The 18,779-nt window shown below is 46.4% G+C and overlaps 1 protein-coding gene across 4 annotated transcripts in view; it reads right to left on the bottom strand.

Annotated features, from left to right (window-relative positions):
- Window positions 1-449: 449 nt before the first annotated feature.
- Window positions 450-18,779, bottom strand: part of ZNF669 (zinc finger protein 669) — a 59,509-nt gene continuing 41,179 nt past the window's right edge. The window contains exons 2-5 of one of the 4 annotated variants that reach the window (XM_033198634.1): window positions 17,316-17,442; window positions 16,747-16,807; window positions 15,405-16,333; window positions 1,390-4,690 (exon numbers count right to left, since the gene is read on the bottom strand). In XM_033198634.1, coding sequence (XP_033054525.1) covers window positions 4,602-4,690; window positions 15,405-16,333; window positions 16,747-16,807; window positions 17,316-17,349 — 1,113 coding nt within the window. In that variant the 5' untranslated portion in view covers window positions 17,350-17,442 and the 3' untranslated portion in view covers window positions 1,390-4,601. Of the gene's footprint in view, window positions 4,691-15,404; window positions 16,334-16,746; window positions 16,808-17,315; window positions 17,443-18,779 lie in introns of all 4 variants that reach the window. The other 3 variants (XM_033198633.1, XM_033198636.1, XM_033198635.1) reach the window with 3 other exon arrangements.

The raw sequence follows: 18,779 nt of genomic DNA, 5'->3' as shown, positions 1-18,779 counted from the left end.
GCGGGCCCTCCTCCTGGCCAGAGGATGCTCAGCTCCCAAGGGACCACCAGGGCCTGGAACCCAGGGACACACCCCCTGACCATCATGCCCAGGCCTCCTGGACCAGGCAATGTCCAGTACAGGCAGGCAGTCTGGGCTTGGGGCCAGGACAGGGGTGGATGGTCCTGCTAGGCAGGCCTCCTTCTCCCTACCAGCTGGGCTGGTTGCACTGTAGTTTTGGTTCTGGCAACATATTGCTGCCCACTTTAGCCACACCAGTCCCTAGTTCCCTGGCTAGGCCCAGTGCTGTCCAACCCACCTACACAGGCCCCACATACCCAGTGCCCAGCAGGCTCCTGTCAGCCAGGAGGACCCATGCTCATGCCCTGAAGTATCCATGGGAACCTGCATCCCACAGGGACCCACAGCTCAGGGCCAACCTCCATGGGGGTCTCTTGGTTGTGGTGGCAGGGGCAGGGGGGAGTTGACCTCCAGCCCTCCCATCCTGGCCACTGTGTTTTATGGGGATCATTCGGTCCTGGGAGCTTCCTGGGGACCCCAGAAGGAAGGGAACAGGGTGGCCACGCAGCCTCAGCCCCAGGCCCTGGGCCCAAGCGCAACAGAAGGAAGAGAACAGGGTGGTCATGGCAGCCTCAGCCCCAGGCTCTGCACCCAAGCGCAACAGAAGGAAGAGAACAGCGTGGTCATGACAGCCTTAGCCCCAGGCTCTGGGCCCAAGTGCAACAGTCCTTTGATTCTGGTTTGATCTGGGCGGTAACAACAGGTCATGTCATTCGCACAAGGATTGGCTTCAGTATAATGCATCAAGGGACTGTGGAGGACACAGATCAGCCTCCAGGCCAGTTACACCTGGTGGCTTAGCCAGTGCAGGCTGGGGAGTGGAAAAGCTGACCCCTGACCTCCCCACCTACCCTGCCCTCCAGATGCCAGTAGCGGCCAGGGATCCCTGACTTCAGGCAGAGGCAGGCAGCACAGTTATTGCCTCCTTTGATCACATCCCACGGCCCACAGGGCCTGGAGAAACCTGGCAGGGGCTGAGTTGGGAGAATCAGGCAGGGGGATGCCAAGTGAAGAATGTGAGGGACTGGGTATGAGGGGCACTAAGGGCACAGGGTCTGCTTCCTCTGGGGAGGTGGCAGTGGGACATATACTAGCCAAGCCTGTGCAGGCCCCACCCTGCTGCCAGGCACACGTGGTGCCCATACCCACCCCAACGGCTGCAGGAAGGTTCTTCAACAAAAGGGAAGGACGCACCCACACCCATATAGGCATTGGTGCCCACACACATCAGAGAAGAAAATTCCTGCTGTGCCCAAGGTGTGGGGAAAGAGGCAATGTCCCCTTCCTCCCCATGATGCGTCCCAAATTACCTGTTCCTGCCAGCACCCCCACCCCTAACCCCAGAAGCTGCTGACCTCCACCACAGTGCCATGCCACGTGCCAACACCCAATCCCAACTCCACAAGCTGCCGACTGCCACAGTGCCATGCCACGTGCCAACACCCCACCCCCAACTCCACAAGCTGCTGACCGCCACAGTGCCATGCCACGTGCCAAGAACAGCTCAGCGGTACATCCTAAAGGGTGCTATCCTGGAGCGGCTGTGCTGGGCGAGGGACATGTTTCTTCTAGTCACAGAGGTTTTCTTTCTTTACTACTCACTGGCCTGTGCCTTGGTTTCTCCCACTGTGGCACAGTGTAAAAATCCCATCTTGAAGGTTAGGAACCCAGAAAGGTCACCACACCTAGTGAAATGGGGGGGTGAAACTCCTTGCCTTGGACCTCTTGCTCCAGGACTGATGTCCACTGGGACATGGCCAGGCCAGCATCCTGGGGAGGGCTGCATTCCCTGCCTGGGGAACCTTGCTCCCAGTTAGGGATCACCAGAATTGAGGCTCCTAATGGATTGGGGGAGGCATAGGGTAGAATGGAGGTAGCCTCATCATACGGGCCTGTGTAGACCCCAGAAAACAAGCATTGAGTTCAGACTCTTGTCTGAAGCTGGCCACCTGAAAGTATTTGGGCTTTGGGGTGTGATGAGGGCCTGGGGTCAGGGAACAAAGTGTGCTGGTATGGACACGCAGGAGGTTCTCTGCAGCTCTCTCAGGTACAGGGTATGTTGCTAAGGACATGCTTTTAAAAACCCTAGGAGGAGGGGGCACCCAGAAGGGGCCCTGAAGCCGAGGGCAAGGTCCAGCCTTTCCACCTCCCCAGCTGAAGACAGGCTGGAGGACAATTCTCCAGAGTTTCATAACAAAGAAGAGAAAAAAGAAATCTAAAAGACCTGGAGGATAGGCAAGCTAATGAGGGCTGACTGGGATTACCCTGCCTAATCCTCAAAACAAGCCTTCCCTATCTGTCCTCTGGGCCAGGTGAGGAAACAGGTCACATAGGACATTCAGACCCTGGGCAGGCAGCTGGCAGCCTGGAGCCCAGGAGGTCCAAACAGACTGCCCCAACCCCAGCCCTCAGCCAGGAGCGGCTCTGCCCACAGCTCATGCACTGGTAAATCAGACCGACTGGGCTGCCTGCCCTTCCCCAACCCCCTCTCACCAGGCAACAGCCTCCCTACTTGTGGCTGCCAGACTGCGGATGGCAGTGCATGCCCCCTTCATTCTGGCTTCTCAGCTGCCCACCAGGCCATCCCTCTCTGCCAGGCCACCTGGAGCCTGGCAGTGTGCATGCGGGGTGGACAGCACCTGGAATACTTGGGCCAGCTTGGCTGGGGGTTCGGCTCCTGTGCAGGGTAGAGTCAGCGCCCCATCATATTCCCTGGCCCCGTGGCCCCTCTGAGAGGACCCTCCACATACTGCCAGGCCTTGACCACCAGTAGCCCCACATCCAGGAGACATCAACGTGCTCACCTCTGACTGGCAGTGGGCATGCAACCCTGGGGCAGACTCCTTAGAATCCCAGGCATGAGAGAGCCAGGTGAGGGCAAGGGTGGCATCAGAGTGAAGGGGGCCTGCCCCTCCACACCTGTGGGTATTTCTCGAAAGGTGGAGACGAGAGACTGAGAAAAGAAAGACACAGAGACAAAGTTTAGAGGAAGAAAAGTGGGCCCAGGGGACCTGCGCTCAGCATACGGAAGACCCGCACCGGCACTGGTCTCTGGAATTCCCTCAGTATTTTTTGATCACTATCTCTACTATCTCGGCAAGGGGGACGTGGCAGGACTATAGGGTAATGGTGGGGATTGGGTCAGGAGGAAAACGTGTGAGCAAAGGACTCTGTGTCATCAGTAAGTTTAAGGAAAGGTGCTGTGCCTCAATGTGCACGCCGACCAGATTGATGTTTGACTTGACACCAACATCTCCGTGCAGTACAGAGCAGTATTGCCTCCAGCATGTCTCACCTCCAGCCATGAGGCGGTTTTCTCCTATCTCAGTAAACAGAATGTACAATCAGGTTTTACACCGAGACATTCCATTCCCAGGGATGAGCAGGAGACAGATGCCTTCCTCTTAGATCAACTGCAAAAAGGCCTCCCTCTTTCACGAATCCTCCTCAGCACAGACCCTTTATGGGTGTTGGGCTGGGGGACGGACAGGTCTTTCCCCTCCCCCGAGGCCATATCTCAGGCTGCCTCAGTGGGGAGAAACCCTGGACAATACCCAGGCTTTCTTGGGCAGAGGTCCCTGCGGCTTTCTGCAGTGCACTGTGTCCCTGGGTACTTGAGACTGGAGAATGGCGATGACTTTTACTAAGAATACTGCCTGCAAACACATTTTCACTAAGGCACATCCTGCACAGCCCTAAATCCATTCAACCTTGAGTCAACACAGCACATGTTTCTGTGAGCCAGCGCAGGGCTGGGGCTAGGGTTACAGATTAACAGCATCTCAAGGCAGAAGAATTTTTCTTAGTACAGATCAAAATGGAGTTTCTTATGTCTTCATCTTACGTCTTTCTACAGAGACACAATAACAATCTGATCTCTCTTTTCCACACAGAGAGTGTCACCACTGTATGTTAGCCACTGAGGGGACAGGCTTCAGCTTACACCCACCTTCCGAATTCCACCCTCTCACCTTGGCAGAAGCTGGCCAGGAATTGGGGCCGATGGACGGGTGGGGTCTGCAGACGACACCGTGTTCAGGTCCCCATGATGGTCTCACTCACACACGGGCGGTGGCCCTGCAGCTCCAGGTGCCACACACACGCCAGCCCCTGCTCGGGCCCTGATCTTTGAGGAGGGGGAGCAGCAGAACCCGGGTACTGGCCCCACAGTGCCACTCACACACACAGACGATTCTCCACACAGGCATCAGGTCTCGGTCCTGGCCACCTCCTCCTGCAAGGCCTCAGCTCTTTCCCAGGACTCACGTGGTCCTTCCTCACATGCAGCTCTGGTAGGATGCATTGCTTTGTACCCAGGGGCCCTGAGGTGACAATGGCCACGGTCATGGAGAGTGCAAGGCAGAGGCTGGGTGCCCATTGTGGGGACCCTGACTGCAGCACTCCCAGACTATCCTCGGGCATGCTGGCCCTCAGGCTTAGCTAGAGCATCAGCGGTAGGAGTGCACTGCTCTGGACTCTGCAGGAGGAGGACAACTGTCACCGCATCTTTATGTTCTCCTGCTGGTGTCACTCTGTGCTTCTCATTTCCTTGTTGTAGGATTCAGGGCAGACTCTCTGAACACCTTGTGGGAAACAGCAGAGTCCAGCAGAGAAGAGGAGAAAAGCCCAGCTGCAAAGATAAAAAAATGGCAGGTGTGACATGGGCCCCCATTTAGATTCTGTATTTAAATGTGGTCTTCTGGAACATCTCATTGGATAATACTTCAAATATACATACATATATACATATATATATGTGTGTGTGTATATGTGTGGGTATGTATATGTATATATGTGTGTGTGTGTGTGTGTGTGTGTGTATATATATATATATATTTTTTTTTTTTGAGACAGAGTCTCGCTCTGTAGCCCACGCTGGAGTGCAGTGGCATGATCTCTGGTCACTGCAACCTCCACCTCCGGGGTCCTGGTTCAAGCAATTCTCCTGCCTCAGCCTCCCGAATAGCTGAGATTACAGGCATGCACCACCATGCCCAGCTAATATTTGTTTTTTTTTTTTTTTCTTGAGACAGAGTCTTGCTCTGTCACCCATGACGGAGTCCAGTGGCACGATCTCGACTCACTGCAATCTCCACCTCCTGGGTTCAAGTTATTCTCCTGCCTTGGCCTCCTGAGTAGCTGGGACTACAGGTGCCTGCCACTACGCCTGGCTAATTTTTTTATTTTTAGTAGAGACGGTGTTTCACCATGTTGGCCAAGCTGGTCTCAAACTCCTCACCTCGTGATCCACCCGCCTTGGCCTCCCAAAGTAGCTGGGACTACAGGTGCCTGCCACTACACCTGGCTAATTTTTGTATTTTTAGTAGAGACGGGGTTTCACCATGTTGGCCAGGCTGGTCTTGAACTATTGACCTCATGCTCCGCCTGCCTCGTTCTTCCTACTATGTCTGACTGGGTTTTTTTTTTTTTTGGAGACGGACTCTCACTCCATCACCCAGGCTAGAGGGAGTGCAATGGCACGATCTCGGCTCACTGCAACCTCCACCTCCTGGGTTCAAGCAATTCTCCCGCCTCAGCCTCCTGAGTAGCTGGGACTACAGGCGCCCGCCACCACACCTGGCTAATTTTTGTATTTTTAGTAGGGATGTGGTTTCACTATGTTGGCCAGGCTGGTCTTGAACTCCTGACCTCGTGATCTGCCCGCGTCGGCCCTCCAAAGTGTTGGGATTACAGGCGGGAGCCACCGTGTCCGGCCACTATGCCCTACTTCTACACAAGGTGATAAGCAAGACTGGGTGCTTCCTCTTTTGGTACCAGCGGAAAAAGCAAACTACTATACAGGCCTTTTCCTCAGTACATGCAATACAAACTCTCACCCTGGCCCCAAACTAACCATAACAAAACCTAAGCTGCTTTTCTTACTTTCTCAGACCACTTTTCGCCTGTTTGAGAGTCCTGCCCTGCTCTCCCCAAAGACCAATTATGGAAGTAATAAACACTTTCTATTATCTTGATATATAATTAGCATCATTAATCTCAACATCTGGCTCAAACTTGTGGTTGGGGACCACCTGCCTCTGCAGATGAGCATAACAGCTGTAGAAAGGTAGAATGGTGTAAACATTGCAATATACGTTATTTTCAATTGATAAATCCTGCAAATCTTTTCCTATCAATAAGTGCTGCCCCTCATTTTTAAGTGTGTATGAGGTTATTTATCCAAACCTTTCTAAATAGACACTTGAGTTATTTCTAATCTTTTGCTATCACAACTGTGAATTAAAACTCATACTGTCATTTCACAGAACAATTGTTCCTTTCCACTTTTATGGTGCTTGAAATATATTGAAAATGAAAAAATACACACACACGCACACACAAAGCACACATGCACACATACACATCTAAAAGATAGGGTCTTGCTCTATCACCCAGGCTGAAGTGCAGTGGCATGACCATATCTCACTGCAGCCTTAAACTCCTAGGCTCAAGCAATCCTCCTGCCTCAGCCTCAGGAGTAGCTAGGAGTATAAGTGCGTACCACTATGTCTGGCTAATTTTTAAAAATTTTTGTAGAGACAGTGTCTCTCTATTTTGCCCAGGTTAGGCTCTAACACTTGGCTCCAAGCACCAAGCAATCCTTCTGCCTAGGACTCCCAAAGTGGTGGGATTATAAGCAGGAACCATGTGTCCAGTCTGAAAATAAAAATATATCAAAACTTCTGGAATGCAGTAGAAGTATTGCTTAGAAATTCACAATGTTTTTTTTTTTTTTTTTTTTTTTTTTTTTTTTTTTTTTTTTTTGAGACGGAGTCTCACTGTGTCGCCCAGGCTGGAGTGCAGTGGCGCGATCTCGGCTCACTGCAAGCTCCGCCTCCCGGGTTCCAGCCATTCTCCCGCCTCAGCCTCCGAGTAGCTGGGACTACAGGCGCCCGCCACGTCGCCCGGCTAGTTTTTTTGTATTTTTAGTAGAGACGGGGTTTCACCGTGTTAGCCAGGAGGGTCTCGTTCTCCTGACCTCGTGATCCGCCCGCCTCGGCCTCCCAAAGTGCTGGGATTACAGGCTTGAGCCACCGCGCCCGGCCAGAAATTCACAATGTTGAATGTATACATTACAAACAAATAAAATTATACACCCAATGATGTAATCTACTTTAGGTCAGTAAAGAAAAAAGATCATGGCCGGGCGCCGTGGCTCACGTCTGTAATCCCAGCTCTTTGGGAGGCCAAGGCGGGCGGATCACGAGGTCAGGAGATCGAGACCATCCTGGCTAACACAGTGAAACCCCGTCTCTACTAAAAATACAAAAAAATTAGCCGGGCATGGTGGTGGGCACCTGTAGTCCTGGCTACTCGGGAGGCTGAGGCAAGAGAATGGTGTGAACCCAGGAGGTGGAACTTGCAGTGAGCCAAGATCACACCATTGCACTCCAGCCTGGGCAACAGAACGAGACTCCTTCTCAAAAAATAACAAAAAGAAAAAAGAACAATATAAACCAAATTCACTCAAAAGAAATAAAAACAAGATGACAAGTCAATGGCACTGAAAAGAGAAAATCAACAGAAGAACTCAATAGAACAATAGCTGTTTCTTCATAAAGATCAACAAAATTGGTAACTATCACCCAGGCTAACAGAGAAAAAAAGAAATCACACAAATTACTATAAGGTGAGTACAAAAGTAATGGCAGTTTTTGCATTCTTGGAATTTGCTGTTTGATATTGGAATACCCTCTGAAATAACTGTGGTTATGTTATACATCATTTTAATGGGCATTTCTTGCCCTTTTTTTTTTTTTTTTTGCTAATGACTTATTACTTATTTATTTTAGACTATGGAAATGTCAGACAAAAAGCAAATTCAAGCGACTTTCTTATTCGAGTTCAAAATGGGTCCTAAAGCAGGGGAGACAACTCACAACATCAACGCATTTGGCCCAGGAACTGCTAATTAATGTGCAGCACCAAGGTTCAAGAAGTTTTGTAAAGCAGGCGAGAGCCTTGAAGATGAGGAGCATAGTGGGCAGCCACCGGAAGTTGATAATGACCAATTGAGAGCAACCACTGAATTCAATCCTCTTACAGCCACATGAGAAGTTGGTGAAGAACTGAATGTTGACCATTCTGTGGTCATCTGGCATTTGAAGCCAACAGGAAAGTTGAAAAAGCTTGATAAGTGGGTGCCTCATGAGCTGACCAAATATTTTAAAAATCATCTTTTTGAAGTGTCATCTTCTCTTATTCGATGAAACAACAATGAGCCATTTCTTGATCAGATTGTGACATGCCACGAAAAGTGGATTTCTTTTTTTTTTTTTTTTTTGAGGCGGAGTCTCGCTCTGTCGCCCGGACTGGAGTGCAGTGGCCGGATCTCAGCTCACTGCAAGCTCCGCCTCCCGGGTTCACGCCATTCTCCTGCCTCAGCCTCCCGAGTAGCTGGGACTACAGGCGCCGCCACCTCGCCTGGCTAGTTTTTTTGTATTTTTTAGTAGAGACGGGGTTTCACCGTGTTAGCCAGGATGGTCTCGATCTCCTGACCTCGTGATCCGCCCATCTCGGCCTCCCAAAGTACTGGGATTACAGGCTTGAACCACCGCGCCCGGCCGAAAAGTGGATTTCATACAACAGTCAGCTCAGTGGTTGGACTAAGAAGCTTCAAACGGCCGGGCGCAGTGGCTCAAGCCTGTAATCCCAGCACTTTGGGAGGCCGAGACGGGCGGATCACGAGGTCAGGAGATAGAGACCATCCTGGCTAACACGGTGAAACAGCGTCTCTACTAAAAAAATACAAAAAAACTAGCCGGGCGAGGTGGCGGCGCCTGTAGTCCCAGCTACTCGGGAGGCTGAGGCAGGAGAATGGCGGGAACCCGGGAGGCGGAGCTTGCAGTGAGCTGAGATCCGACCACTGCACTCCAGCCTGGGCGACAGAACGAGACTCCGTCTCAAAAAAAAAAAAAAAGAAGCTTCAAACCACTTCCCAAAGTCAAACTTGCACCAAAAAAGGTCATAGTCACTGCTGATCAGCTGCCGGTCTTCTGATCCACTACAGCTTTTGAATCCTGGTGAAATCATTACATCTGAGAAGTATGCAAAGCTAATCAATGAGATGCACAGAAAACTGCAGCACCTGGAGCCCGCACTGGTCAACAGGAAGGGCGCAGTTCTTCACAACGCCTGACCACATGTCACACCACCAGGGCTTCAAAAGTTGAATAAACTGGGCTATGAAGTTTTGCCTCATCTGCCGTATTCATCTGACCTCTCGCCAACCAACTACCATTTAAGCATCTTGACAACTTTTTGCAGGGAAAACACTTCCACCACCAGCAGGATGCAGAAAATGCTTTCCAAGAGTTCATGGAACCCTGAAAGTATGGAATAAACAAGTTTATTTCTCATTGGCAAAAATGTTTGATTGTAATGGTTTCTTTTTTTTTCTTTTTTTTTTTTTTTTTGAGACAGAGTCTCGCTCTGTCACCCAGGCCAGAGTGCAAAGGTGCAATCTCGGCTCACTGCAATCTCTGCCTTCTGGGTTCCAGTGATTCTCCTGCCTCAGCCTCTTAAGTAGCTGGGATTGTAGGCACACGCCACTATGCCTGGCTAATTTTTGTATTTTTAGTAGAGACGGATTTCACCATGTTGGTCAGGCTGGTCTCAAACTCCTGACCTCCTGATCCACCCACTTCAACCTCCCAAAGTGCTGGGATTACAGGCGTGAGCCCCTGCACCCAGCCCATTGTAATGGGTTCTATTTTCATTAATAAAGATGTGTTGCAGCCTAGTTATAAAAATTTAAAATTCATGGTCCAAAACCACAATTACTTTTGCACCAGCTTAATAATATAAGAATTAAAAGAGGCCTTTATATTAGAGAGCCCATGGATGATAAAATAATAAAGAATATTACAATCTCCATAACCCACCAACTTGGTAACTTAGACCAACTGGATGAAGTAAAAGACACAATCTATTAAGACTAAAACACAGGAGAAATAGGTCATCTAAATATATTTATATCTATTAATAAAATGGAATCAATACCTAATAATCTTACAGAGAACTTACATATTCCAAAAATCTGATATTCTCTCATGTTATTCTAACTGGTGGAATTCGGGGATTTCCATTTTGATAAGAACATAGGTGATTCGCATACACTTAATTTTAGTGCTCATTGGTCAGGAAACCTATGTCCACTATAGGATACTGCAGAGCGATGCGTTATGGAGAATTTAGGCAAGATAATATGATTTTCAGAGTTAAAGGAAGACAACCTGTTTTATGTACAGTCATTCCTCATAATATCACAGGGGATACCATATTTAAACTTTGGGGTATCCTCAGGGATGATTCTTATTTCAGCCACATGTGAATTTCAGACGCGGAGGCTTCCCAACTTTGGTGGCTTTCAACAAATGTGGAAGTTAATCACAACCTATTTTGTGGAGGCATAAATTTCAATGAGCACTCACTTAACCTTTTATTTTAAATATTATTTTTGTAAACTTTGCTTTTCCAATTAGGTGAAATTTTAAACCTGTTTCAGTTCTTATCCACTTTTTTTTTTTTTTTCTGGGACGGAGTCTTGCCCTGTCACCCAGGCTGGAGTGCAGTGGCATGGTCTTGACTCACTGCAACTTCCGCCTCCCAGGTTCAAGCAATTCTCCTGCCTCAGCCTCCCAAGTAGCTGGGATTACAAGTGCCTGCCACCACACCCGGCTAATTTTTGTATTTTTAGTAGAGATATGGTTTCCCCATGTTGGCCAGGCTGGTCTTGAATCCCTGACCTAGTGATCTGCCCACCTCGGCCTCCCAAAGTGCTGGGATTACAGGCCTGAGCCACCACGCCCGGCCTCTCCACTCTTTTTAGGCGGAGGGGAGTAAGGGTTGCTTTAAGTTAGGAGGGACGCCCATGTACCCAACCCATTTGTGTAAATTTCTTCCTTCAGAGTTCTTCAGATCAGCATCACCATTGTTAAAGGCCTCCCGCATGGTAATAATTGTGCTACAGGGTTTTAAGAACATTAAGTTTTTGTCTGGCTGAATTAACCTCCTTGCTGTGGCACAAGGGGGCCACAGGTGTTTTCACCAATTACGAAGCGGGTTCACTGTGCAATGGCTACCAGCTTTTCTGAGTACAATGAGACCAAACACATTCATACGTAAATCCCATGAAGTGAATTTATTACTTAAAAATAGCAAACAAAAGACACCAGAAGTCTAGGATTCAATATGAACCGCTACCACAAGATCAGGAAAGCTACCCAGAGCGGATGGATGGAGTCTTGACTGTAAATGCTTCACTCGTACTACAACTGAGGGACCCCAGAAAGCAGCTCGCCTTGGGTTTTCTCCCAGGATGTGGTTTGCTGGACGCAAACGTTAAAGGACATTCTGTTTTGAGCAGGGACTATAACAGAGCCTGGGCTGTTCTGACCAATGTCACCTGATTATCAGGATATTGCATTCCCAGCGTATCATCCAGTTATCTTGAGAACTACCAGTAAGAAAGGGAGGAAAATGGCCCTTCACCCTTAAAACTGAAGGATCAGGACATTTGTTGTGACAGAGGCACAGACAGTAGCGACAGAGTGTTCTTGTGAGCCATCTACTAGTTCTCTTGACCGGAGCGTGGCACTTGACTGCTTTTCTCTTCCCTTTCAATGGAAACTGTTTCAGAATATTTTGAATATTTTGAGTTTCTACATCTATAGAGTTGTGGCACATGATCACTGGCAGTGTAGACTCTCTGCATGGTTACAGGAAAGAGTTCAGGAGCCCATCAACCCACATTGGAGGAGACCACCTAATCCTCCAGAGAGTGCCACTCCAGCTTCCTGGGGTTAGCTCCACATGCAGTAAGGCCATTTTGTCTAAGGCCATCAAGACTTGCAGTCCGAAGATAAGACTTCTGACATGCTGATAAGCAGCAGTGATAAGAAAAGCCCACACACTGGCCAGGAATTTTTCAGTGAAAGCAGCTGAGACGCTTCTTCATATGCTTTGGCAGGGGCTAAGATCAAACTATTTCTTCCCATTTTCTTTGCTCAGCAGTGCCTGAACCATGAGGCACCATAGATGTACACCTCATCAGGAGGGTGTATGGGACAGCAAGGGGAGCAGCAGCACAAGAAACAAACAAGGCCACTACTTCTGCCTACATAATAACTACTGTCTCAGGAGTGTACAATAATTAACAATGTTCACATGGCTGCCCTACGCATACGGTGATGGTGACCAGAGTAGATGCAGTGACTACAGAGATACAGCCTGATTCTTGCTAATTAGGACTTAAGTGTTGGCTGGTTTATGTGCTGTCCTTTTGTGCATTCATAAGCCATGGCCTCAAAACTGCCTGCTAAGCACAGGCCAAACGTCATGCTGGGGTGCAATTGAACATCACATCTAGGAGATGAGAGCATTTTAGTGTGGGAGAAGATGACAACACCTGAAGACCACAAAACACTGTGCAGACCAAAGGGAAAGCCCATCGTCAGCTCACGGTTCTGACTCAGGTGACTGCTGATGTGTTACGGAACCGTCAGCCGACAGCAGGTAGGTCAAGTTGAGCAGGTGTCCTGCATGAGGGCTGGTCCATTCCATTTGTGTTGCCAATTGTTTCAATAGCGTCTCATGCACCCCACTGGTGAGGAAGGAATGAGCACCCTACGTTTACTGGCACCGTTAAACACATGACATCTATTACTAAACAGATAAGCTAAACATCAGTTATTAATTACATATAGGAGGATGGTGTAAGCTCCCACAGGCCCAAAAAGGGATGCACTTGGGAGCAGAGAGCAGTATAGCATTAAAAAAGTGAGGATGTTCCTTTTTTTTTTGAGACAGAGTCTCGCTCTGTCACCTAGGCTAGAGTGCAGTGGTGCGATCTCAGCTCACTGCAAGCTCCGCCTCCCGGGTTCATGCCATTCTCCTGCCTCAGCCTCCCGAGTAGCTGGGACTACAGGCTACCGCCATCTTGCCCGGCTAATTTTTTGTATTTTTAGTAGAGACGGGGTTTCACCGTGTTAGCCAGGATGGTCTCGATCTCCTGACTTCGTGATCCGCCTGCCTCGGCCTCCCTAAGTGCTGGGATTACAGGCGTGAGCCACCATGCCTGGCTGAGGATAATCCTTTGTTCCTACAAGAGTATGTGATTGGTTTGTCTGTTGGCTGGTAGGGAACTGAGTCATGTGACACTGACTGGTAAGACTGTAATACTGTAAAATACAATATATAAACTATAATGCCATAATGGCATAATACTATCTACTACATACCAAAGGCATCGATGAAAAGTCCAATGCTACCATATGTGACTGAGAGACTCGGTGCTTCCTCCCTCAGATTAGTTACAACATATTGTCCTATCACAGTTCTCTCTCCTTCATTCAAAGTTGAACGATCCAAATAACAGACAGAGACAATAAAGAATAAAGGGCAACAGATGCAAAGAACTCACGAGATGATACTCTATGGTAAACTTTATGTACTTAGGAATTAATACCAACTCATTATTAGCAAAAAGTAAACATCTCTACATCAGGAGTAGTTTTTCCTTCAAAAAAACAAGGTGGAATGTGTATAATGGACAAGGGATAATCAAAATTTGCCAAATGAGGCTAGTAAGAAAATCCCAACAATTAACAATCAGTATTCACTGGTCCATTAATCACAGGACAACACATACAAATTAAACTTACCTGGCCGGGCACCGTGGCTCACGCCTGTAATCCCAGCACTTTGGGAGGCCGAGGTGGGCAAATCATGAGGTCACGAGTTCAAGACGAGCCTAGCTAACATGGTGAAACCCTGTCTCTACTAAAAATACAAAGAATTAGCTGGACATAGTGGCAGGCGCCTGTAGTCCCAGCTACTTGGGAGGCTGAGGCAGGAGAATCGTTTAAACCCAGGAGGCAGAAGTTGCAGTGAGCCAAAATCGCACCATGGCACTCCAGTCTGGGCAACAGAGTGAGACTCCAACTCAAAAATAATAATAAAATAAAAAAATTAAACTTACCTACATATTATTAAAACATCAAAATTCAACCATGAATCCAGCACATTATCAAACGAATAGACAAAAATTCTACCAACAAACTTAAGAAAATATCATTACCTATGAAATTCAAGTACTACAGCTCAAAGAGCATTTACAGAACTCTCACCTCAAGGTTTCCCTGCAAAACAAGGTGAAATGCATACTCAAGACTCTTTAAGAATGAGCCACTGATAAAAACAATATACTTGTAACTTGGGTAACATTTCATACATTTTTTTCAAGCACTGCACGATAATTAATTTGCATCAGGCTTTCCAAATTGGAAAAGCTTCACTTACAGAACTCCTTTCCTGTGGGAGTTTTCACATGATTTTTCAAGTAAATGTTAAAACTGAAAATATTCTTGCCGTTTCTAAACTATCAGTTTTAATCCTGTGTACATTCTTGTATTTACAAGGTCCAGCTACAGTGTGCATTTTCATATGTGCTTGAGTGGGTATGAGAGAAATGAAACATTCCCACATTCTGGACATTCACAGGGTTTTTCTCAGGAATAAGTTGATGTCTTCAAATGGAACTAACACAACTGAAGGCCTTACCACAAATTTAAATTCAAAAGGCTTTTCCCCACTCTGAGTTCTCCCAAATTTTCAAAAACAGGAAAATCTGAAGGCTTGACCACATTTCCTACATTCTTAAGGTTTCTCTGCAGTGTGAGCTCTTTTATGTTTATGAGGGAATGGGAAAGAGTAAATATTTTACCACATTTCTAACATGCATGGGGCTTTTTTTTTTTTTTTTTAGACGGAGTCTCACTCTGTTGCCAGGTTGGAGTGCAGTGGCACAATCTCGGCTCACTGCAACCTCCGCCTCCTGGGTTCAAGTGATTCTCCTGCCTCAGCCTCCTGAGTAGCTGGGATTACAAGCATATGCTACCACACCCAGCTAATTTTTGTATTTTTAGTAGAGACGAGGTTTCACCATGTTGGCCAGGATGGTCTCGATCTCCTGACCTCGTGATCCGCATGCACAGGGCTTCTCTCCCACCCCCCGTGGCTTTTTATGTCCTCAAAAAAGAACTAAGACAACTGAAATGTGCCACCATGCCCAGAAATGATTTTCTTTTTTTTTGTTTTGAGATGGAGTCTCGCTCTGTCGCCCAGGCTGGAGTGCAGTGGTGTGATCTTGGCCACTGTAAGCTCTGCCTCCCGGGTTCACGAACACTCTCCTGCCTCAGCCTCCCGAGTAGCTGGCGTGAGCCACTGCGCCCGGCATTATTTTATTTGTTGTAGAGACAGGGTTTCACCATGTTGCCCAGGTTGTTTCACACTGTTTTAATCCAGGCTGGTTATGAACTCCTGGGCTCAAACAATATACACACCTTGGCCTCCAAAAGTGCTGGGATTATAGGCTGAGTCACTACACCCAACCTCTATATCATGACTTCTTTCGTGGCGAGTCAGGTGACTGGAACGCGTGTAGGCTTTACCGCATCTCTTACATTCGTAGGGTTTTTCTCCAGTATGAATTCTTTCGTGGAGGTGAAGGGAACTGAGGCGACTGAAGGCTTGGTCACATTGTTTACATTCATAGGCTTTCTCTCCAGTATGAGTACTTCTATGGTTACAAAGGGAACTCAAACGACTAAAGGCTTTGCCACACTGTTTACATTCATAGGGTCTCTCTCCAGTATGAATGCTTCCATGGTAACGAAGGGAAGTGGAACAGCTGAAGGCTTTATCACATTTAGTACATTTATAGGGTCTTTCTCCAGTGTGAGTCCTTTCATGTGTCTTAAAAGAACAAGAGAATCTGAATGTTTTTCCACATTCCTTACATTGGTACGGTTTCTCTCCAGTGTGAGTTCGTTCATGTATTAGACAAGAACCGGAAACAGTGAACGCTTTACCACATTGTTTACATTTATAGGGTTTTTCCCCTGTGTGAGTTCTCTGATGTCTTTCAACTGAATTGAGAAAATAAAAAGCTTTCCCACATACTGTACATTTATAAGCTGGATTTCCACTGTGCATTATCATGTGTCTTCTAACACCTGGAACAGAAACAAAGAATTTCCCACACTGTTCACATTTATATTGCTTCTCTCCATATGGTTTGTATCCTGAGTGAGCTAGAATGTGCCTGTTAAGGAGGGAAAGACGTACAAAGACTTTTCCACAAATACTGCATTCACATTGTTTTAATCCAGTAGAAACGTTCTCATTCAGATCAAGATTTGGAATTTGGCTGACAACTTCTCCATACTGACTACCTTCTTTGCTTTCACACAGTCTCTGTACCATATGATTTCTGTAAAAAAATGACAAGCACATTATTATTGGTTGGTTTATTAATAGCTTTTTACTTATTAATAGGTCTTGGACTTACACTGCTACCAATACCAGGGAAAATGCATTTTTTTTTTTTTGCCATGACTGAATTATTTGAAAGTAAATGGGTTACTACTGAAAATACAGCTACCACCTGCATGGCTATGACCAAAATAGTAACATTCATATACACAATTTTGTAGTACTATTTTCAACTAAACTGTTTTCCAAACACTGACTGCTACACTGAAGTACGTTACATTTTGGGTGAAACTTTTCTAAAAAGAAATAAATTTCAAGTGACTCTTATTTGTTTTGATTGCTTGTTTTTAAATTCATGACAAGCTAAGATTCCTTCAGAGGACTTCATTTCCTCTTCTCAGTGCAAATTACCTTATATCTTTCCCAGGTTTTTCGAAGTGATCCTCAATATTCTGGTCTTTCCATTTGTTTCCTAAAATGCAGACCCACAAAATTATCGTGAATTAATACAAACTATAGAAACATTACTAGATTTTTTTTTTTTTTTTTTTTTGAGGCGGAGTCTCGCTCTGTCGCCCAGGCTGGAGTGCAGTGGCCGGATCTCAGCTCACTGCAAGCTCTGCCTCCCGGGTTTACGTCATTCTCCCGCCTCAGCCTCCCCAGTAGCTGGGACTACAGGCGCCCGCCATCTCGCCCGGCTAGTTTTTGTATTTTTAGTAGAGACGGGGTTTCATCGTGTTAGCCAGGATGGTCTCGATCTCCTGACCTCGTGATCCGCCCGTCTCGGCCTCCCAAAGTGCTGGGATTACAGGCTTGAGCCACCGCGCCCGGCCAACATTACTAGATTTTATGTTCATTGTACACAGTGCCCATGCCTGATTTCTTCACCAAATCATTCCCTTGCCACATTCCAAATCACAAATAGCACTGATGAGAGGGAAATACTTCTGTAATTAAGTGAAACGTGTTGTCATTCTCACCTACAGAAGCCAGGTTCCTGCAGGTTTCCTGCATCACTTCTTTGTAAAGATTCTTCTGAGAAGAATCTAGCAAAGCCCATTCCTCCTGGGTAAACTTCACAGCCACATCCTCAAAAGCCACGGAGTCCTAGAACATTCCACACATGTGGATAGAAGGATGGGTGAGACTGACAGCACTGGGAATCTATACTCAATTCATAAGCTGTTTACATGATTGTAAAATTTCCAAGCATTTATTCTATGACTTGATTGTCACAACTCTTACTCTGTTCACACATACTCCCTCCCACACAGCAGTACTAATGCTAGAATTGAACTATTCAAAAAGGCAACAGCAAAGCAGAAACACTCATCTAGGAGTTACCTTTTAACTTCACTTTGTACATTTCTAGTATCTGCCATAATAAAGTCTTACCTGATGTGCATAAGTGAGTTAATATTATCAGTCCTGAGACTCTTATTCTTAAAAATGCCTGCTCACAAAGTTCAATCTTTGTTTGTATTAGTAACTTATATTTTGAAAGGGATTCCACCAACCTAAGTTATAAGAATCACTCACTGCATCTAAATGGCTTATGCAATATATTTGCCAAAACCTTTTCTGCTGAAGGTCTATTATTTTGTGTCACTGCAGTGGTGCTTAGGGAACCAGACACCAAAACACAGTCTGAACAGGAAGCGTTCAATGAGTTTCCCTGGAAGACAATGTTTTATATGTGCTGTCACTTGTTAGAGCCCATTCCTTGTGATTACACCAAGAGAGAACAGGCTTATTAAATTTAATTTAGTAAATAAAACCAATAATTGATATTTAACAATACTAATACAACAATTTTTTAAATTTCTATTGCACAATGTCAAGGCAGAAAGGAATAAGAGGAAATATGGCACATATTTTTTTAAAATGACATTAATGTCACCACTTCCAGATGCTATTCCTATGAAATCACATAAATTCCCAAATCAGGCTTTTTAGGCAAGAAAAACTACTTTTCATACCTAGTAAAAATGACAAATGTCTAATGATTTTTAGTCATCTAAAAAAAGAGTGATGGCTTGCCTAACATACTTCCAAGATTTTCAAACGAAAATATTCAGGACAGCACAGTATTAGCAGAGAGATGAGCAAGCACAAGCAGACCAAGGGGAAAAAAGTCTTAATGACCCAGCATTTATATGGAAAGTTGAGGAATGATAGAATAGGCACTGTAGAATAGAAAAAGAAATCACATGCACTTTAAAATATGAGGCAAACTAGGCTGGCATCTACTTGGGAAAATGCATTGCATTCTTCTCTATTCCATGAACAATAATCAGCTTATTATATATTCAAATATGAAAGATAAAGCCAGAACACTTTCAGAAGTCACAGGAAGATTTTTTTTTTTTTTTTCCAGCCAAGCAGCAGCTTTATTAGTGGTGCTGGGTTCTTCCCACACCCTACAGCGTGCTCGGAAGCATTCC

Source organism: Trachypithecus francoisi, unplaced genomic scaffold, assembly GCF_009764315.1.
Source record: "Trachypithecus francoisi isolate TF-2019V2 unplaced genomic scaffold, Tfra_2.0 Lachesis_group5, whole genome shotgun sequence".
In the NCBI taxonomy this organism is placed as follows: Eukaryota; Metazoa; Chordata; class Mammalia; order Primates; family Cercopithecidae; genus Trachypithecus; species Trachypithecus francoisi.
The sequence above is the reverse complement of the archived record's forward strand: the minus strand, read 5'-3'. Positions and strand labels throughout refer to the sequence as shown.